The sequence below is a fragment of the Carlito syrichta genome, unplaced genomic scaffold (genome assembly GCF_000164805.1).
Source record: "Carlito syrichta isolate Samal-C Ts95f unplaced genomic scaffold, Tarsius_syrichta-2.0.1 Scaffold288366, whole genome shotgun sequence".
Taxonomy (NCBI): domain Eukaryota; kingdom Metazoa; phylum Chordata; class Mammalia; order Primates; family Tarsiidae; genus Carlito; species Carlito syrichta.
Window position 1 is genome coordinate 33,131 of NW_007232462.1, and position 23,400 is coordinate 56,530.

The following is a 23,400-nucleotide window of genomic DNA, read 5'->3' on the forward strand; positions in this document are numbered from 1 at the left end:
CCCAGGCGGGTCTCGAACCCGCGGGCTCAGGCAATCCACTCACCTCAGCCTCCCAAAGGCGCGGGATTATAGGCTGAGCCACCAAGCCCGGTTGACTAATTTTTTAATTAAGAAAAAAAAGCGTAAGGATCGCCGGAGCCCAGCAGGTCGAGGCTGTGGTGGCACTGCACTCCAGTCTGGGCGACAGAGTGAGACTCCAACCCCCCCAAAAAAAAAAGAAAGAAAGAAAAATTTTTTTTTTTGGTAGAGATAGGGTCTCTCTATATTGCACTGGCCAGTCTCCAATTTCTGACCTCAAGCAATCTTCTTACCTCAGTCTCTTAAAGCACTGAATTACAGGCATGAGCCACCACATCTAGCCTTGAAAACTCTTCCTATGAAATTAATTTAGGCCAGGCACGGCAGCTCACACCTGTATTCCCAGCACTTTGAGAGGCGGAGGCAGGAGGACTACCTGAGTCCAGAGGTTCAAAACCAGCCTGGCAACTTGGAGAGACCTTGTCTCTACAAAAAATAAAAAAATCAGCCAGGCATGGTGGCACATGCCTGTGGTTTCAGTAACTAGGAAGGCTGAGGTGGAAAGATCACTTGTACCCAGCAGGTCAAGGTTATGGTAATACTGAACTCATTCCTTCAGCAAGCATAATCTTGCTAGCAAACATTCAGTAAAGGTCCGTTATACAGCTGACAACCAGCACAATGTCCTAGAAAAAACAATAGCTAAGAGTCAGGAGTCCTGGTCCCAACTCTTCTTAGACCAACGATGTGACTTTACCTTTCCTGGATCTCATCTTTGTTATCTGAAAGTTGCAGGGAGCAAAGTTTAAAAAGGGAAAGAAAAAAAAAAGTACTTTAAGTTAAACCTACATGAATGTAGAATTCCCGGCTTCTTTCCTGAACCTAAATATGTTCATTTATTTTGCCAGAGCTGACTTGTTTTGATGCACCAAAAAAATCAAGAAGGAAGATAAATAACTGAACATCTTTTTCATTTGTCCTTTTAAGACCATACAGGTTACGATACTACTCAGTAAGGTGTTTCCCCCACCCCCCACTCAGATAAAAATCAACACTGTTGACCCCACTGCTGGGGTTAGTATAGTGGATGGCCAAGAGACCACTGGACTTAATTTTTGACATCAAAACTCTTTCAGGACAAACATTCCATCAGGGATCGGGTCAGGTTGCAGCTTTACCACTGAGGATCCACACTGGAAGCTGATATAAATTTGCATGTTATAGCTAACACTTGTAAGAAGCATTGGCTGTTCCAACCTTTTACTGATTGGTGAGAAACTACACTGGCATCTTCCTATAACATTCTCTATGAAGGAAAATTTCAAATAACATAGGTTTGTTCTTAGAGTGATGTTCACAATATATAGTAGGAGTGTACTTCTGAAGTATTTTGTACTCCTATGGAATCTTTTCTAATTTTTATTTTTTTGAGTTGGAGTCTCACTCTGTCACCCAGACTGGAGTGCAGTGGCTGCTCCCGGCCACCGCAGGCTCGACCTGTTGGGCTCTGGTGATCCTTCTGTCTCAGCCTTCCAAGTAGCTGGAACTATAGGCGCGCGCTACCACGCCCAGTTAAGTTTTTGTTTTATTATAGATATGAGGTCTCAACCAAGTTGTCCAGGTGGGTCTCGAACCCGCAGGCTCAGGCAATCCACTCACCTCAGCCTCCCAAAGCGCGGGATTACAGGCTGAGCCACCGAGCCTGGCTTCCTATGGAATCTTTAACTGGAGAATTTCCAAATGCTCTGTGAAGGCTTTCAAATGTTAAGACACCATTATATACTGTGTATGCCTGGGCCTGTGTAAATCTACCTGTTTCCTAACCTTAACTCGAGCCCAACCTTACCCCAGAAAGTTAATGGGGCCCAAACCTTTAGGTCTTGCCAGCTGCACCGACTTGATAAATTCTCCACAATAAGTCTGTACTCTGTGCGGGTAGGAGGGCCATATTTATCTCGGCCACTTCTTCTATAACCATATCCACCTTTGGAAGGTTCAAATACATAAAATTATTTCAGTGGAAAAAAAAGATAAAAAATGACACAGTACATATTTCCCTTAAATATATAACTCCCGCCCCCAACACCAGATATACTTTAACTCTATTCCCACCCTTAATTCTAGACTAAATTTTTAAAAAAGCAATTATTTAAACATAAAAATTTAATTTAAAAGTTAAGCTACATATTAATATTTATGTTTAAGATTAACATGCATAAATTAAAAACTATTAACAATTTAACGATTTAAAATAAGTAACCAAATTACTAAATCAGTTACTGGTGTTACTCACAGTGATTAAAGTTTTTGTGAATATTTTATACGAAAAAAAGATTTTCAGGCACCTATTTCAGTTTAATCTCATCTGTGTCTAACCCTTGGGATCCTCACCACCCAGGTCTAATGGGGAAAGGTTGCGGTCGTCACATGGCTTCCTGTTTTTGGTCAGCCAAGGGCCACAATGGTTCAAAGAGCCACGCATGGAAAGGTAACCCAAGGTCAGCAAATGGAACAGGCAGTCATCTTAGCCTCAAAGGATTCTTTTAATTAAAACATTGAGGTCTTTGTTAAATCTATGTTAAACAATTGCATTACAGAGAAAAAAAAACAACACAAACACACATCATTAAACATATTTATAAAATATTAAAACAAGAAATTTATGTCATTAATTTCATTAAAATTAAACATTATTAAATAAGTTTATTTGCAATTCTACATTTTAAAAAGGTACATAATTTATAAAAACAAATGGTTTAAACATCAATACATTTAAATGTAATTATTAATCAATTAATCACTTTAAAAAATTAATATTTAATAGCAAATGCATATTGCTGATACAAAATATGCCCTTTAAATGCTTACTGCGTCCAGAACCGTAACTGCCGTCTCGACGTGGGCCACGGGCATGCTCAACAATTACTCGCTCACCACAAAGGTCTTTGCCATTCAACTCATAAACAGCATCATCTGCATCACGCAGATCATCAAACTCCACAAAACCATATCTAGAAGAGAGCAAACAAGATACCAGTTGGCACCATTGTGACATCTGGATTCACTAATATTAAGAGAAAGCAATGAAGTTCATGCTTAGCACAGGTTAGGTGGGTTTTGCAAACTAAGGACCAGCTTTCTCTTCTCTTTAGCTGAAACCACTCTGCTTTGAGCCAACAGGCACTGCAAGAGGTAGGGAGACTTCTCAAAGTAGATGCCTATCTTTCTACTAGGAGGCTGGCTACATATCTAGACAACACTTCTTTTTTCCCCCAAGGAGTTGGTGGCAACGACAAAGACAGGAATGCTTGGTATAAGGTATCAAAATATATAACTCTACAAGGTGGAGTATTTGCTCTTTCAAAGCATTACATAAAATTAGTCTTTTTTTCAGCTTTAAAAGTGATATCTTAAAGAACAAGTAGACCTATGTCCAGTCACTGTGTATTACCTATTAAATCAAGTTTGGAATTAACATGCAAGGCAAAAATCACGATATCTTAAATCTCTATGAAAGAAAAAAAATTTTTTTAAAAGTTCCTGCTCCTCTACCCAAACAAACCAGTCACAAATGAATTAACTGTAAGAAAGTATCAGTGGAAAAAAAAAACAGAGCTATTTACTTCCCTGTGAAATTCTGAATTCATTTTTATTAAGTTTTAGATAGGATGAAATTCTCTGAAATCTATACACAACCATGCAAACTGTCATATGGCATTGCTAGGAATTCCTCAGCTAAGGTTTAACATGTATCTGAAAGAATCCCCTTCCCCTCTCCCAAAATCTTATCAATATCTATTAAAGAGTACGACTTTTAAAACTAAACCACAAAACTTGTAAGATACTTATAAGCAGGTTTTAATAAACAAATGACCCGTAAACTATTTTACCAAGAAACATTTAGTACAGTCTAACACAGCTGTGCAGTCTAGCTTTGTGACCACTGTCTATATTTCAAAACCATTTTGCTGATCATACTAATCACAAAGGAAAGTTATAAGCAATTTCTTTAAACTCTAACAAGGCTGTGTACACAGGCAACAGTGACTAGTATTCCTATGCATTTAAACATGCTAACATGTGAGGGGCATGTGACAACACAAAGGGTACCTGGTCCACTATCAGAGGGAGTGTGAGGGCCAGTTAGAAGCCCAAACTTCATCTGCATGCAGTCTACTTACGTAGTTAACCCTCACTTGTACCCCACATCTCTATAATCATGAAAAAAAAAGATAAATAAATAAAAATAAACATGCTGACACTAAAAACACATTACAAGACTTGCCAGAGGTTTGTCCGGCCTGCTGACAAAGAACTACTCCAGTTTCTTTAGCATGTAATGCTGTACTCAGCAAGATGTTAAATAAGTGAGAGAACTCAGTATTGCTGAACTTTTCCTTGACTAAAAGAGTTCTGTTCACACCAGGGTCTCTCAAGGTGACAATGTGCTAGGTTACAATGAATAGGTAACGATTTTCGAGGGTTCCTTAGGCTGAAATGTCTGAGTGGCACTGAAGCTGAAATTATCAGTGGAAAATATTAAAAAACATTAAAAAATTAAAACATTAAAAAAATAACATAGATATACCCAGTTTTTTTAACAGGAGGTGTTTTTCAGTAACACAACACAGAAGCCACTTGGCTCAATTTATGGGCTGTGAAATCTCTAAAACATGGTTTCATGCCTCCATAGGCTGGAATTGCTGAGTAGCTTAATAAGAATGATTTTAAATATGCTGTTATATTTGATAAGGCAAATAAATTCTCTTCAAATCACTATGTTCAAAAGTGCCTTAAAGTCACTAAAAATCTATAACAGATTATATATTGTAGCTGCATTGTCTTTTCCTAGGTAAAATGGGTCATCAGGAAAACTATACTATTATTTTCAGAAACAAAACAAAACAAAAAAGGAAATAAAAAACCAAATCTGACTACTTTCTACTTTGGTTTATCTCTATTTAGAGTCCCTAAAACAAAGAGAAGTGCTTTCCTGAATTAAGTTGTCAAGACCTGTCCTGAGTCTGCTTTGTCCACAAGTATCACTGCTTCTGGCATTGTGTGAGAGCCTGATGCCAGGCAGAGAGAGGAGGTATGATGAAATGGCCTCCACTCTCCTAAGAATCACCTGCTGGTTTAGCACTGTTCAATGACCGGCACTGACACAAAATCTAATGTGTTCTCAGAAGGACAACACTGACTCCTGAGGAAATCAAAGAAAATGCAAACTTCTTCAAAAACAGTTAAGATTTACAGCTACTTGGGGGTAACAGAATGCAAGACCCTAAGCTCTGCAGGTCAACTGCAATAGGAAGCCCAGGTCAGACCTATGTGGGAACACATTCTCCCATCTCAAAGATCATCCTGTGCATGATCATCTGTTCCAAGGATGACAGGCAGAACTTCCTCTGGACTTTCAGGGAAAGCAATGACAATCTGTTCAGAGGAGGCCCAGTAATTTAAAAATAAAAATCAATGCTCAGACGGACCAATCTTACTTTGCAGGCTGAGGATGAAGCAAGGCATATCTTGCCAATACAACTCTTCCCTGGGTTGTAGGGACAAATTGCAATGTTACAGAAAAAAGGACCCCTTTAATTCTTCCATATTTACTTACAATTAGTTCTAACAAGTGGGTCACTTAAGCAGACATATTTTTGGGGTTTCTAAGTCACTTATTAAGTTAGCTGACTTGAGAGCAAATTTATTTCACAGAGAAAAAACTGGCCACTTTTCTGTGTTAAGTCACAAAATCTACTTGAAACATTTTACTGCCAAAGTCTAGTCCAAGGCCCAAATAAGACACCAACATGCTAGGTGGGTTTGGAAGATTAAAACAAATATTCTCCAATACAACAAACCTCCCTGTTCTTAGAGTAAATAAAGCAAAAGACCAGATCAGTGTGGCTGTTCCTATCAAATTATCGTTTGTTCAGATCTGCTTTACTTGAAGAATGACTGTATTCTGATCGATAAGTAGAGTGAATGGGTCCCTCAAATAAGGCACGAAGATGAGATAAGAACAATACAATGTCACTTAACACTGACTAATCTCTATACACTAAGCAACGTTATCTTATTTAATATTTATAGCCCCCAAGAGCTAGGTTCTATTATTTATTTATTTATTTATTGTAGAGATGAGGTCTCGCTGCCCAGGCGGGTCTTGAACCCACGGGCTCAGGCAATCCACTCACCTCAGCCTCCCAAAGGCGCGGGATTATAGGCTGAGCCACTGAGCCCGGCTTGAGCTAGGTACTATTATCTTTGTTTTATAGATGAAGAAACTTAGGCAAATGTGTCAAATAACTTGCATTAAAAACCCAGCAGAGCTGGGTTTTGTGTTTTGACACCATAGCTGAAACTCCTATATAGACTGGAGTAGCAAGAAGTGACGAGGGTTCCTAGTCCTGGTTCTGCTGTAAATCAATTCTGAATAGCATTTTCAAATCATTTTACCTCATTGGGTCTTATTTTATCTATGACATGAGGGAGCTATGCTACACATATCTAAGGTTTAAATTAGCACTCCTTTGACTTAACAATGGATGATTTTTTCCCCTTGAGATAAGGTTTCAATATGCTGTCTAGGCTCATCTTGAACTCCTGGGATCAAGGGATCTTCTCATCTCAGCCTCCTGAGCAGTTGGAATTACAGGCACGTGCCACCCACTGGGCTTCAACAAGGGATAATTTAAACTCTAAAATTTGGTACATCTGGACCAAGATGGTACCACAAGACACCAACAGATGAATGGGGATAAATTTAACCTTTATTATCTAAAATGCCTTTTAAACCTATGTATGGGTCCCAATTCTAGCTTAATTTAAGCATTTTAGCTGAATTTTTAATGCCTTCAACAAAGTAAAGCTTTTCCTGGTAACTAACACAGGAGTCTTTTAAAAATCAATCTTAACATTCTCTCTGTGCTTTGCAGCAAATAACATGAATCTAGCATCTTCTCTCAGAAAGCACCTTCCTTTTGACTCCTCTATTGAAGTAAGGAGGAATACAAAATACACACATGCATATATGGTAATGTATGTATCTCTGGTGTGACCTGGGAAGAAGCCTCACAAAACCAAAACCCAACAGATAAATTTTACTAACTCTAACTGCAGACCCCCTTCTGCTCTATTAAAAACAAGGAACATCTTTCAATATTGTAGTATAAGAATGAAAAGGATGTAGGAACTCAGGAGAATAAATCCAAAACATTAAAAAAAAACCCCACAGTAGGAATTGATAAAAACACAAACAGTCCTCCAATATGCCTCATCTTAGATGCATACCTTTCAATCTTTCTCTCCATGCATATGAAATAAAAAAGGCATTCAATATAAAGCTTTACTCTTCAATTAAGAGAAAAAATTTTTATGTTTCTCTTCTATACACTGAGTACTACTAATCCAAAACTTTCAAAATCTGAAACGCTCCAAAATTTGAAACTTTCTGAGTGCCAACATGATGCTCACAGGAAATGCTCACGGCAGCATTTCAGGTTAGATACTCAACTGTTAAGTATAATGTAAATATTCCAAAATCCACAAAAAAAATCCAAAATTCGAAACTCTTCTGGTTCTAAGCATTTTATTTTATTTATTTATTTATTTTGAGTTGGAGTCTCACTCTGTCGCCCAGACCGGAGTGCAGTGGCCGCTCCCGGCCACCGCAGCCTTGACCTGCTGGGCTCTGGCGATCCTTCCGCCTCAGCCGTCCAAGTAGCCGGAATTACAGGCATGCGTTACCACGCAAGGCTGATTTTTTGATTTATTGTAGAGATGAGGTATCGCTGCCCAGGCGGGTCTCGAACCCGCGGGCTCAGGCAATCCACTCACCTCAGCCTCCCAAAGGCGCGGGATTACAGGCTGAGCCACTGAGCCCGGCTGGTTCCAAGCATTTTAGATAAGGGATATTCAATTTGTACTGCCTTTTCCCAAACTGTTTCCCTCTAGTCACATTCTATACTGACAAATCTAATCAAAAGCATGAGGTGAAGATGCTGTCACTTACCCTCTAAAAAAACAGGCAACATTATTCTCCATGTATAGACAGGTAGCTGGACACCACATGCAAAAGCCACTGTCCTACACTTTAGTCCATTCTTATCCCATGGTCAATGCTCTAGTTTTCCTCATTCAACAGCTGATGCACTGCTCAAGTTATCAGTCAGAATTATGAAAAGGGAGAACTGGAATGACATTTTAAAAAATTAAGCTACTCCGATACTAGTTTTAGAAATGTTAACCATACTTCTTCACCCAAGAATTATATCATCTGAGCTCATATTGTTGTTAAACAGGATTTCTCTGATACCAATGGTTCCAAATACCACGAAGTCTGTCCTTTTCTCTGTATATGCTACTGAAGACCATGCAGAGTTATCTCGCCCTTTTCACAACGGCTAAGGGTCATCTGTCTTCCAATCATCTTCACAGAAGAGGGAGACTGCAAAATGATGTGCATGAATGACTTGCTCTGGAAATAGGCTGATCAATGGCTAACCGGGCCGGGTGTGACTAAGGGTGCTCAATACCAGAAACAGCTGGGAGTGGACATGAGGAGCAAGGGAAAGCAAGCCTCCATGCGTGTGACCACCGTCACCCACCAACACTGCTTACCGAGGGGCATGCGTTGGATGATCTCTCTATAAGAAAAATGTGCCCCTTTCCACGGTGGATCTCTGCTCACCTTTGTCCTAAAACTGTGCCACATGCTTTTCTTTGTATGTGGACATGACAGTCCTCAGCCAATCATCAGCAGGATGTGAGTATTGTTTTCCCAATGTGGTGAGTCATTCCCACATTCACTCATTTTCCTTGTAAGAACCGAACCTCTCCATGGCTGGTCAGGATTAGGGATGTTGCTGTAGCCAAGGAAAAATTTTCATCTGTTGAAGTTAACCCATGGGGTGGCTTGAACCCTCAATCTAGGTCAGTAGCACTGGACTTTAAGGGCAGAGCCCTTAAATCTACCCTGAAAGAAATGGCATTCAATGAATAGGAATCAAACAGCTTTCTTTCAAAGCACTCAGGTCCTATGCTACAGCCAACTTGGTCTTATGAGGTGAAAAAAGTTAGGACACTGACAGGACAGTAATTAAAAAACCAAAAAACCAAAAAAACCAGTAAATCTTGCTGTCTGCATTAAGCGCTTAGAAAACTATAGACAGACGCTTCTGCAACCAACTCTAGCACTCAGATGAGGTCAACTCAGAGAAAAGCTTGTGCATGAGAACAGTTGTAACTGCTCTGATTCCAAAAGTCTGCAACATTCCATGGAACCAGTGGTCAGGCCCTCACAGTAGAATAACCAGTCACATTTACTGCATGAATATGGTTGCAATTTGACTTTCCTGGGAACAGAGGGTTGTTTATAACCCACAATTAGATGGTGCTACCACATGAAGTAGGTTCCTAAGATCCTTTCCTATCCTGAGACGGGAGGGAGGCTGCTCTGGGCATTCTGACCTCCCTTTCTGTAGTCTCAGAGGAGGGAGGGCCATCAAGGCCACCCGGAGAAAGTGGATGACTTACCCGTGCTCACTGAGTGGCAGAGCTGGGGTGCGACTTCAGGGCTCACCATTACCCAGTCTGGGGCTCTTTTCACGTCGGCAAACTGGCAGTTCCCGCACACCAAGAGCTCTCTGATTAGAGCTAGTGTGGATTCCTGGTCTGCAAACGTTGGCCACAGCTCAGTCTGCACTTGATCTTTCCCCACCTTCAAAGAAGAAAATCTACCTCATGATTTCTCTTCCAGATCCCCTGACCATCTAATTCACTCCCAACAACTTTATAATCACTTCTGACGCTCCTTGCTGGCTGTCCACTGGTCTATTGCCAAGTTCTGAAGTTTTCTCATATGGCTGGGCCCTCAGGACTGCCTCCATCTTTTTTTTAAGCAACTCACACAATTCTAGGCTATCGCTTTTACTTAGTCAGCTTGTGTCTTTATATTGTAGCAGGGAAAGTTAGCTGCTAAAGCATTCTTTTGCTTAGAGGTCTGAAATGACTCCCAAATATCTTTGTTCATGGCATTCTCTAAACCTGGAACACTTGCACTATACAAGTGGAATCATACGACTCTTCTTCCACATGCTTGAGAATTACCTCTTTCACAAAGCCTCAGAAACTTGCCTGACTTCAATTATTATAGCATTTTCTTTGACTTTAGCACTTCTATTCAATTTTATGTTTTGCAAGGCAATGCTTTTGTGGCTTTTTAAGCCTTGTTTTTTTCTTTCTTTGTGTTTATCTTCTTATTTGATTATGAGTTCTTTAATAATAACAAAGGCTAATATAATATCTGTTGGGTATTTACCAGAGTGCCTGGCACATATTTTTCATTCATTCCTCATATCAAATATGAAGAATGTATTATTATTCCCATTTTAAAACGAGAAATTGAGGCTTGGAGAGGCTCAGCCAACTAGTTCATTTCCAAGGAGCTCACAAGTGGTGAAGTTGGATTTGAACCCAGAGCCGTGACTCTAAAAAACCCAGCTCTAAACCACAAGTTTCCACTGCCTTTTAAAGACAGATGCTTCTCCTTCTCTCCCTCAGTCCAGTGAACATCTTTTTCATTTAACAAATACTGCTGCTTGACTTAATGACACTCTAACCTCAAATAAGCCAGGCTGTAATAAGTTTTTTGATACAGCAGGGTGAAGCCTTTAGAGATAAAAGAAATTGACCTTGGGGCAGGGTGAAGCACCTCTAAGCTGGGGGTATGTGACAATCAGGTTACTTTCACTCTTGTCTTTTGGTTCCCATTAGCCAGTGTCAGCCATCTGGTCCTTCCGAAAACATGTGTGGGTTGAGAACATAACAGACTAGAATAGAGGAAAAATAAGATTATTCTGTGCAATCCCCATTTTGGAGGTCCCGTATCAACCCCTAGAGTCTGTCTTTGCTTCTAAGACTCGGCAAAAATTAGACCAGCATAAAGAAGATGGAGAGTTGGACCTAGACAGGGTAGATGTGAATGGATATTGACAATACTAGGTACTCAAAACGTATTTAATTAGTTTTGCAAGGGATGGTGATTAGGACCAAAAATTATAAATATAAGCATGAATGATGGGGGAAAATGCGCCTGAAATCAAACAATACTAGAAAGTTTACAGACAGACTTTCGACTATTCAAGGACTACAGCAGCAATAAGAAAATATGTTGCAAATGATAACCTTCTAAGATCTGATTTAATTTTTATTAACTCCAAACTATTATGAAACACAATTACTGTAGTCCAATAGGACTCTCCTTCAAATTCCTTTGCAATACTAACTACTCCTATATTTTTAATGTCTTACTATGTATTAAGCATTATGCTAAGTGCTTTATACACATTACATCCATTCAATTTTCACAACTCTGAGGCTTACTTCTATCTCACAGATGAGGAACTAAGTTACAGCAGTTGAGTAACTTGCCAAGGCTACCCTAAATACCTGGGATTCCTCAAATCCAGGTCCTAACCTGAAACCTACATTCCACCACCATGTTCTACTGCCTCCTATACACCAATGGAAAGAAATAGTTCATAAGACCAGAGCTTGAGAAACACAAGCTCGAGGAGCACAGAAAATAATTTCATCATATCATGTGCTGTAGTGTGGAAGACAAAAGCTCACATGAATATAATCATCTTCTGAGAAAAATGCAATGACAAGAAAATACCATTTCTGCATTTGATGTGTGCTAATACCAGTAAGTTGTGAACGTTTATTCTCTACTAGTGGAACCAAACCTATATAAACTATCAAGATTTTAACACCAGTCTAAGAAAACAGAGAAAGGTAACAAATTATTAAGAAATCTGTATCTCAGCAATGAAAACGCAATTATATTAACGGAAAAATTCAACTCATAATCTTCCTTTCTCACAAAATAAACTGTTGAAAAAATCTCTAATGATGAAGAAACAATCAAACTCAAGTTCATGGTATTGAATTCACATTGCAGATAGCAGCTCACCTCTAAAGAATATATAGTCACATACTAGGGTGAGGAAAACAGAACAGAAATAACCATTATCCTAAAAAACTACACAATAAAACATAATTCCTCCATAATAGGAAGCAGAGAGGAATCTATCAAATTTGAATTTAGTCTTGCTTGCTAAGCTATTTCATTTTAGCTGCCACCATACCGCTATCCTTTAAAATGAGACTACCCAGAAAGCAACATACTTGTACATAAGTTTGTGCGTCAAACTATCATAACAGTAAGCCCATCATAACCAAATGTATTATTTTGATATTTTAAAGCCAACATGGCTTTCCTTAAATGGGGCAAACTCAATCACCTGTGTCCATTTCAATTTTCTGTCACATAATCAATACTAAGGGTAAATGAAATTAAAAGGTCTCACAAAAAAAAGGGGTCAATTATTCCCTGTTGACACAATAAAGTTCAAGAAGACTCAGCCACAAATTAAGAAAACTGAAAAAACTCAACAGATTAAAGTCATATTAACAATTTAGAATAAAACTCTTAGGATATAAAATAGAACCATTGGATTTGTTACTCCCACTAAGTGAAATAAACCTGATTCTAGCCAACACTACAAACAAAACTTGTTCATACTTACCTCTAAAACAACACAATGAGCAGGCTGCCAGGTGTTAAAGCTTCAAAGGTTATGCCTCTGGGACCATCTTGGCTGTATGAGGGACCATGTCTCTCATAAATGCCACTGGTTCCTGGGCTGAAGTCTGTTTCTTCTTTTTCGTTATTATCTTTGGGTTATTTCAACCACAAGAGAAATTTTCTCAAGTCCATGCTTCTGCTCTGTGGTTCCTGACTCCCTTGCCTGGGCCTCCTGCCCTAAAGGCTGAATTCAAACCTCCCTCTGTCAGTCTTCTTCCTCTCTCTAGGTCTTGGTAGTCTCTGTTCATGAAGGCCCATTTCTGGCATAAAGGCCTAAAGACATGAGTGGGGACCTGGCAGAGAAATCTCGAGTATCTTCTAGTGCTTCGTCAGGTATCACCTGCGAGTTTAGAAATCTCTAGCCTAGGAGACCTTCATCTCAACACACAGAAAAAGTCACATAGGGCATTTCCTCAAACTATGGCATGCAAATTCACAGCATAATCTGAATCCTCACCTTCAGAATACTCCAAGACCAGATGGCCCTAAGAATGACACCAGAGAACATTTACCTGCACAAATCCTCCCCCAGTCAGCCATGACAAAGCTGACATTACCTTAAAGCTCTTCAGAGAATAGCCCCAGGAGAATCACTAGCAGTCTCCATCCAGGGACAACATCATAGAAACTACCACCCATCTCACTTTTAGCAGTAACTTGTCAGGATGTTGTAAACCTCTGCAGAGACTAAAGACTGAACAGGCTAAGAAACCTGAACTACTCAATCACCCTTGAAGGCAAGCCCCAGAAGGACAAGACTAAAAGAAACACCACGAAAGAAGTTTTGACTGCCTATGCTGTATATGGCATGTGAACGAAATGATTCCATTTCTAGAGTTGTCAATAACTCACTCTGTAACCTTGGACCAGTTACTTAATTGCTCCATGACTTAGTTTCTCCCATTAACACACACTAGGTACAACATTTGCTTGTGAAGTACTCTGATAAATTCAGTTAAAAAATAAATCATACAAATGAATTAATATCTTCTAAATTTTAAGATTTCAGTGTCAGCTTACACATTTATAAATACTATCTATCCACAGTAGTATTCTCTCAGATGGTTGGAGCATTTTTCTTCTGAGGTGCTCAAAGTACTATTTTCTGTTCAGGTTACCAGGAAGCATCCAAAAATATTGGGAATCCAAACCACATTTTATTATCCAATCTACATCTTGTGTTTATCTTTTAAAGGAGAAATGCTTCATATGGCCTTTTTATTCACATAATATCTCAATGAGGAGGGGAGGAGCAAGATATTTAACCAAGGAATAGGGGTTTAAAATAACTTGGCCAAATAATTACAAATGATTCATACCACAAACCGACTAGGAAATCAATATCCAGGAGTGGGAATCTTGAACTAGGAAAATTTATGCCAGTAATACTTGGTCAAAATCTCAATATGGTATTGTCTCTTGGCATTGATTTTTCAAAATGACAGAAAAATTTTAGATTATCCATGTCTTAGGGAAAAAAAAACTCAATAAATTTTTTTTGAGGGTACACAGGCCTTAACAAGAGACTTCAGTACAAAACAATCTGATCCCATTTGCAAGCAATACTACTACTACTACTAAACCAATGATACAATGCTACTAATTGTTTTATTTCTCCTTATTTATTAATCATTGAAGAATAAGTACTTTATTAAAACACACGAGACCATTTTCACTTGCTAAATTAGCAAAGATTTTAAACAATATGGGTGCTGAGAGCTGGTGAGGTGGCCATCACATGGGCACACTCATACACTGCTGATACAAGTTTGACTGAATGTGCAGCTTTTCTGAAGTTATATGCATTGAGAGCCTTGAATACATTCATTCCTGCTGTGACATATAAATTTTACTTCGTGGCATCTGTACTAAGGCACAATAAAAATGCAAACAAAGTTTTATGTACATGATATCCATCACAGGGTTACTTATAACAGCAAGAATTAAGAAGACAACCTAGGAATAATGGTTGGGTAAATGATATAGTCATACAATGGGCTGTTTGAAGCCACTAAAATGGTAGTAGGGAAGATTTTAATGTAACAGAAAAAACAATGAGATAAATTAAGTGGAAAATGTGGGACATAAAACTGCACATAAGGGCTGGGCTCGATGGCTCATGCCTATAAATACCAGTACTTTGAGAGGCCGAGGAGGGAGGATCTCTTGAGGTCAGGGAGTTTGAGATCAGCCTGGGCAAAATAGCAAGCAAGACCTTATCTCTATAAAACTAAAAAAAGCTGGTGTGGTGGTGTGTGTCTGTGGTCTTCATTTATTTGGGAGGACAGCTTGAGACCAGGAGTTAGAGGCTGCACTAAGCTATGGCTGCACCATTGTACTTCAGCCCGGACAAGAGCGAGACCATGTCTCTAAAAATTTTTTTTTTTTTTAGAAAGCAGGATTTATTGAGAGGGCAGAAAAGCTCCCACAGTAGGAGGGTATCTGAAGGGATTGCCCTAAATATTTTTTTTTAATGTAAAAAAAATTTGCGCATAAGTCCTCACCTATGTTAAAAAGATTCCAAATGTTTGGGACCCGCCTGGGCAACTTGGCGAGACCTCATCTCTACAATAAATCAAAAATTAGCCGGGCGTGGTAGTGCGTGCCTGTAGTTCTGGCTACTTGGAAGGCTGAGGCGGAAGGATCGCCGGAGACCAGCAGGGCGAGGCTGCGGTGGCCGGGAGCGGCCACTGCACTCCAGTCTGGGCGACAGAGTGAGACTTCAACTCAAAAAAAAAAAAAAAGATTCCAAATGATACCTAGTTCTTTTCCATTTATGCTTTTCACAATATCTAAATTACCTATGATGAACTTACACTTATTCTTTAATCAGCCAAAAAGTTATTTTTAAAAAAGATCTTGAATATGTTAAGCTTAGTAGGCTAAATGGATGAGTCTTAAAAGACCGGCAGATGACTTAATAATTTTAAGCATCTTAATTTAAAAAAATATTAGTTGGCTGGACACAGTGGCTCAAGCCTGTAATCCCAGCACTTTGGGAGGCTGAGGTGAGAGGATTGTCTGATCCCAGAGGTTCAAGATCAGCCTGGGCAACTTGGTGAGAACTCGTCTCTACAATATATCAAAAAGTGGCCAGGCACAGTGGCTCACACCTATAATCCCAGCATTTTGGGAGGCCCAGGTGGGAGGATTGCCTGAGTCTGGGGGTTCAAGACCAGCCTGGGCAAACTGATGAGACCTCATCTCTACAATAAATAAAGAAATTAGCCGGGCATGATGGTGTGTGCCTGTAGTTCCAGCTACTTGGAGGGCTGAGGCCGAAGGATCGCCTGAGCCCAGCAGGTCGAGACAGAGGGGGCTGGGAGCGTGCCACTGCTCTCCAGCCTGGGTGACAGAATGAGACTCCAACTCAAAAAAAAAAAAAAAAAAAAAAAAATTAGCTGGGCGTGGTAGTGCATGCTTGTAGTTCCTGCTACTTGTAAGGCTGAGGCAGAAGGATGGGTCAGAGACCAGCAGGTCAAGGCTGCGGTGGCCATGAGAGTGCCACTGCCCTCCAGCCTGGGTGACAGGGTTAACTCCAACTCAAAAAAAAAAAAAAAATTAGTTTAAAAAATTATAATAAAGGATAGTGGAAAGTTCATAATAGAAATTTCTTTTTTTTTGAGTTGGAGTCTCACTCTGTTGCCGGGCAGTGAGACACTCATAGCTAATGCACCCTCAACCCGTTGGGCTAAGGTGATCCTTCTGCCTCAGCCTTCCAAGTAGCTGGAACTACAGGCACATGCCATCACACCCGGCTAATTTTTTGATTTATTGTAGAGATGAGGTCTCACCAAATTGCCCAGGCTGGTCTCGAACCCGTGGGCTCAGGCAATCCTCTCACCTTGGCCTCCCAAAGTGCTGGTATTATAGGTGTGAGCCATTGCACCTGGCCAGGAATTTTTTTTAGTACTGAAGAAAAAGCTCCATTTCTTTATTTTGCTTTCTGCCTCTGTGCTTGTGCCTTCAACACTTTCACAATGATTTTCTGCTCTTCCATAAGGAAAGCACACCTGATCCTGTCACAAACACATTTTGCAAACGTGGAACCGTCACAGATCCTGCTGACAAGTTTTTTTGTTTTGGACAACCTTATAAGGACTTTAGTTCTCACAGCACAAACCCCTCAAAGTCGGCCTGAGCACACATCACATGCAGACTTTGGTGCTTTCTCAACCTTCTTAGTATATAGGTAAACAATTCTATTACCAGGGGTTCAGGAAAGCCTGAGTTTTGTTAGAGGCTGTATTGTAGGGAGAGACGACGATGGTGTGTCAGATGCTGGATAATTCTGAGTGCCTTTAGACAGCATCCCTGGAAGAGCAGGAATTCTCTCTCTTTTTTTTGAGTTGAAGTCTCACTCTGTCACCCAGGCTGGATGGAGTACAGTGGCATGCTCATAGTCACCACAGCCTTGACCTGCTGGTCTCAGGTGATCCTTCCACCTCAGTCTTCCAAGCAGCTGGAACTACAGGCGCACACCACCATGCCTGGCTAATTTTTTGATATTGTAAGAGGCCAGGTCTCGCCAAGTTGCCCAGGCTGGTCTCAAACCCCTGGGCTCAGGCAATCCTTTCACTTCCACCTCCCAAAGGAATTCTTAAACAAGGCAGATGAAAATAAAAATATAACAACTATTATAATAATATAAGAAAGGGACTGGCAGTAGTGGGAAACTCTCGGGGGAGGGGGATGTGATTGCCAGCTGAGGGAAACTGCTAGGGGAGGGACAAGGGTACCTGCATTATCAACATTTGTACACCTAACCCTGAATTGTACCCCACATCTTTATAAAAATAAATAAAATAAAATGTTAAAAAAACCCACAATTATTTGTCTAGAATTTAATGGAAACCAATAGCTAGCAAAAGCATTAAGAACATGTATATGGTTTGATTCTCAAAGTCCAATTTTACTAATCTAATCTACCCAAAGGTAATAATAAGAAATGTGTACAAAGATTTACATAAAGGGTATTCACCAACATTACATATACATAAAATGGTAAAAAAAACAAAAGATAACCTAAATGCCTTGAACAAGGTTTTAATTATGCATGTTAAAAAAATTTATATGTGGGAATGCCACGTAGCCATTAGGAGTCAGGTTGCAGGAGAACACTTAGTGATCAAGAAAAAGGATTAGCCTGCTGGGTTGAAATAGGCAGGTTACAAAATAACGTACAACATGATCTCAAGATTGAAAAGAAAACTGAGGGGAAACATGAGAGAGTGAGCTTGCTCAACTCCTTGCATGTATACATGTAAAAGGACAAAATCATGTATTAAAAATGCGGACAGTATCATCTTTGACTTTTTTTGTCCTCTATACCAAAAGATTTATAATCAACATGTACAGTTTTTATAATCAGAAAGAAATACGTGTTATTTTGAAAGTTAAAAAACAAATTAAAGCTGGGTATGGTGGTTCACACTTGTAATCCCAGCACTTTGGGAGGTGGAGGCGAGAGAATCACCTGAACCCAAGAGTTTGAAACCAACCTGGGCAACTTGGTGAGACCTGGTCTCTACAGCAAATCAAACAATTAGCCGGGTGTGGAGGTACACGCCTGTAGTTCTAGTTACTTGGAAGGCTGAGGTGGGAGGATCGCCTGAGCCCAGCAGGTTGAGGCTGCGGTGGCTGTGAGCTCCCAGCCTGGGCAACGTTAGAACTTGACTCAAGAAAATAAATAAACAAATAAGAATGGCTCTTACTTTTAATTTATTTGCTTTTTGTCACTCCTGTCACCCATTAGTTACAATATTATCATAAAAAAGATAAAGCACTTACCTACCACTTGGTGTTGGGTGAAGGTAATCTCACTCAGTAAGAATAAAGTAAGCCAGGCGTGGTGGCTCACACTTGTAATCCAAGCACTTTGGGAGATATAGATGAAAGGATTGCCTGAGTCTAGGGGTTTGAGACCAGCCTGGGCAATTTGGGGACACTTCATCTCTACAAGAAATTAGCTGGGCATGGTGATATGTGCCTGTAGTTCCAGCTACTTGGAAGGTCAAGGTAGAAGGATTGCCTGAGCCCAGAAGGTGTGGGCCACTGCACTCCAGCCTGGGCAACAGTGAGACTCCGACTCCAAAAAAAGAAAAAGAATAAAGTAACAGGTCAACTAACCAGAAACCTATAATCTGGAGCATGAAACTAACTATGCTTACTAACCCATCAAGGATTCAGTAGTCAAGACAGAAAAATCCCTGCACAGATTCTGGGGTTTGTAGAGATTCTTCTCAGTATCTAAGGCCTAAGGATACCATGCAGGGACACAAAGAACAAAGGTGACTCACCCAGAGTCTTAAAATACTATTAAAAAAATTAGGCCAGGCGTGGTGGCTCACGCCTATAATCCCAGCACTTTGGGAGGCTGAGAGGAGAGGATTGCCTGAGCCCATGGGTTCGAAACCAGCCTGGGCAACTTGGTAAGATCTCATCTCTGCAATAAATCAAAAAATTAGCCAGGCGTGGTGGTGTGTGCCTGTAGTTCCAGCTACTTGGAAGGCTGAGGCAGAAGGATCACCTGAGCCTAGCAGGTCGAGGCTGCGGTGGCTGTGAGTGTGCCACTGTACTCGAGCCTGGGCGACAGAGTGAGAATCCAACTCAAAAAAAAAAAAAAAAAAAGCTGCATCAAACAAGGGTGAAAAAAAAATTCCTGGTAATGATTAGATATGAAAACCTAACTTAACAGACCACAACATCCCATAAAAATTCTGGCTATTAAGCTGGGCTCGGTGGCTCAGCCTGTAATCCCGCGCCTTTGGGAAGCTGAGGTGAGTGGATTGCCCGTGGGTTTGAGACCCGCCTGGGCAGGCAAGACCTCATCTCTACCAATAAATCAAAAAATAAGCTGGGCGTGGCAGCGTGCGCCTGCAGTTCCAGCTACGTGGAAGGCTGAGGTGGAAGGATCGCCGGAGTCCAGCAGGTTGAGGCTGCGGTGGCTGGGAGCGGCCACTGCACTCCAGTCTGGGCGACAGAGTGAGACTCCAACTCAAAAAAAAAAAAAAAAATATTCTGGCTATTCATGATTTCAGTATAATATGAAACACAGGTTCTGAAATTTAAATCTGAGTTTCCCTTATGAATTTTAATTCATGACTTTAACCCATAAAAGAAAATAAAAATAAAAACCTCAACAATTTAGAAGTTTATCCTTCCAGTTACCAAACAGATAAAATAACCAGAATATAGACAGGTGCGGTGGCTCATGCACTTTGGAAGGCTGAGGTGAGAGGATTGCCTGAGCCCAGGGTTTGAGACCAGCCTAGGCAATTTGGTGAGAACTCATCTCTATAAAAAATAAAAATAAAATAAATAAAACAATCAGGATGTGATAAGTTTTATTCATTACCTTAAATATGGAAAATTACAATAAAGACGACTAAAATGACAAGATTTCGTGGCAAAAGAGAAACTAGTGTACTAAAAAAATCTACTATACTTTACACGAAGTAGCTTAATGAAAAAGTAAATCCGCCAGGTTCAGTGGCTCAGCCTGTAATCCCATCACTTTGGGAGGCCAAGGCAAGTGGACTGCCTGAGTCCACAGGCTTGAGACCAACCCAGGCAACTTGGCGAGATCTCATCTCTACAATAAAATAAAATTTAAAAAATTAGCTGGGGGTGGTAGCAGGCGCCTATAGCTCTAGCTACCTGGAAGGCTGAGACAGAAGTATTGCTGGAGCCCAGCCTGGGCGACAGAGTAAGACTCCAACTCAAAAAATTAAAAAAATATCCATAGAATCCACACATAATCAAAGTCAGCAAAAGTTACCATAGAGCTGAAAGGCTGTATACAACCATGTACTGCCAGCAGTGCTGCTTCTTAGACATACTACAAGGATTCCTACCCGCCCTGTCGTGGCTCTTGCTGAAGTTTATGAGGCAGGTAGAAATACAGGAGACCCTACTAGGATCTGGAATGGTTTATACAATCCTGGAAAATCTACATCAGTTTGTGGTCCCAAACTGAAACATCTTTCTAAAAATTCTCTAAAATACAGGCAATCTAGATTAAGACTGCCTGGTATAATAAAATGTCAGGCAATGAGCTACTGCATACACGCCTCTTCTTCAAATTTCTTTTCTTTTTTTTTTTTTGAATTGGAGTCTCACTCGGTCGCCCAGACTGGAGTGCAGTGGCCACTCCCGGCCACCGCAGCCTCGACCTGCTGGGTTCCGGCCATCCTTCCGCCTCAGCCTTCCGAGTAGCCGGAATTACAGGCACGCGCTACCACGCCCGGCTGATTTTTGATTTATTGTAGAGATGAGGTCTCGCTGCCCAGGCGGGTCTCGAACCCGCAGGCTCAGGCAATCCACTCACCTCAGCCTCCCAAAGGCGCGGGATTACAGGCTGAGCCACCGAGCCCGGCTTTCTTCAAATTTCAAAAGGATTCACTGAATCCTTTCCTGGACACTAAATCTCCTTTGGAGAGCTCATCTGCTTTCTCATTTTGTCATCTTCCTATTATACAAGTATTTTACATCTTATTTAATTAATTCTGGACTTTACTCACAATACTTCAGCCTAACATATCTACTGATATACCTCACTTCCACAAATTTGAACTCTTCAACAATTCTTCAATGCCCTAGTCACCAAAATCTGCTTTTGAGTTTCAATGACTAACAATCATCATCTAGATATGTTCAAACATGCTTCTCAGGGAGATCCACTCTCCTCAGTTTCGGGATTATAAGCTTACACATATAGCTAAGTTGTGCCACATTTTTCCTTTCATATGTACTCCTTCCTTTCAGACACCCCTGTATTTCTGCCATACAGTCCAGGCAATTTTTGCCTGAAATACATCTTTACTGTTGCTCCTCTTCCCAAAAGTCATTTTCCACTGTAATGATCCCTAAATAGTGACAGGGGGTCATACTATGTGCAGTTTGGTGACTGTCATATCTACCTTCAAATCTCTAAAATGACTTCCCATTCCTCATTTCAACCTCGACTTTCAATGATGGATTTCATGCATATCATGGTTTAGCAGCGTAACTAAGAATGAACAGTTCCCAAGAAAAAACATATATTTTGGGTCCTGGAAGGATTTCTTCTCTATCTCACTATTTCCTGGGTTTCTCAATTCTTCTTTCTGGAGCCTTTGAATTCCTATCTATTGGTTTTGAAATTTTAGTGTAAAATCTTAATAGTTGCTGTTTCTGGTTTATTTCATTAAATTTCTAGATCCTTCATAAAGCCCAATCCAAACTAAATTATTTATTTAATTTCTCACAATTGCTCCTTATTGGACCATGTCTTCATCACCCATTTACAACATATACTATTCCCAGACAACTTATTTTTCTTCACTTCAAGCTCTAGTCAATATATTGTTCAAAGTCCACGTTAACCAAATCTTTTCAAACAAACCATTCCAAGTTTTACCCATTACAGTTTAAAGAGCCAGCATTCCCTAATTCAAAGTGCACATCATAATGCTTAGTTTATTTAAGAGCAAAACTGTTTTTCTCCCTTCTCCAATTCATTTAGCACAGCAGTGGGCATCTTGTTGGTGGGTTACCAATATATTTGGTTCATTAGCCAGTTTCTCTGTTAACATCTGCATCATTCCCTACATACTACCACCTGAGTAACCTTAGAAAACAGACCTTACCAACTAAACTTTATGTTATCAAACACTAACAAGCTGTTTGCTAATGATCATGAAATCGCTTCGATTATAGCTACCACTTACTGTTATAAGCCAAATGCTTTATATTTATTATCTTTATTTTCCTTTTCCACATGAATGAGCAAACAGGTTCAGCAAAGTTAAGCAATTTGTCTGTAGTCAGTAAGTGGTGGACCCAAGCCTGTTTGACTTCAAAACCCATACTTTTCCACAAAACTTATTCTGTCAACTTAGTTGGGCTCTGGAAAAAACTATAGTTTTGATTCTCTCATATATATCACAATATCAACTCTTCCACTTTACCTAGTCTATTCCTTAAGAACTGAAAGTTTTATTTTACAAAAGGGAGTAATTTTCTAAGCCTTTTACTCTAAAAGAAATCAGAATTCGAAGTAAACACTTTATTAAAGACACGGTCCTCAGAAAGGTGAGTATTCCTAATAACTATTTTGTTTTTTTTTTTTGGTTTTTTTTGAGTTGGAATCTCACTCTGTCACCCAGACTGGAGTGCAGTGGCTGCTCCCGGCCACCGCAGCCTCAACCTGCTGGGCTCCAGCGATCCTTCTGCCTCAGCCTTCCGAGTAGCCGGAATTACAGGTACGCGCTACCATGCCCGGCTGATTTTTTGATTTACTGTAGAGATGAGGTCTCGCCAAGTTGCCCAGGCGGGTCTCGAACCCGCGGGCTCAGGCAATCCACTCACCTCAGCCTCCCAAAGCGTGGGATTACAGACTGAGCCACCAAGCCCGGCTCTAATAACTACTTTGAAATGGTTTTTTAACCCCAGACAATTTAAGAATATTAGCTATCAATTTTCCTCAAATGTGCAACTTAGGTAACTTTCGAAATACCTTGTCAGTTGACAGTATTACACTGGGGGGTAAACTAGCTGTATTAGACCTGCTGCAAAGTAGAAGAATTTTTTTTAAAGCCGAGGTTTCCTCCAATATACAAGTTTAGTGTCAATTTAATGTTCCCCCTAGTCTTTTGAATTTTATATCCACGCTTTCCAAGTCCTACCTAACATTTCCTGGTTCCCAGTTTTCCCTGTTGAATATTTTCTCCAGGGCGGATTCATCTGTT

The 23,400-nt window shown here is 40.2% G+C and overlaps 1 protein-coding gene across 4 annotated transcripts in view; it reads right to left on the reverse strand.

Moving 5' to 3' along the window:
- The window catches only part of SRSF4 (serine and arginine rich splicing factor 4), a 32,047-nt gene that overhangs the window by 7,276 nt on the left and 1,371 nt on the right, over nt 1-23,400 (reverse strand). For all 4 annotated transcript variants that reach the window (XM_021710279.1, XM_021710281.1, XM_008053686.1 and 1 more), the window contains exons 2-3: nt 2,887-3,029; nt 1,890-2,002 (exon numbers count right to left, since the gene is read on the reverse strand). In XM_021710279.1, the coding sequence (XP_021565954.1) occupies nt 1,890-2,002; nt 2,887-3,029 (256 nt within the window). The remainder of the gene's footprint in view (nt 1-1,889; nt 2,003-2,886; nt 3,030-23,400) is intronic.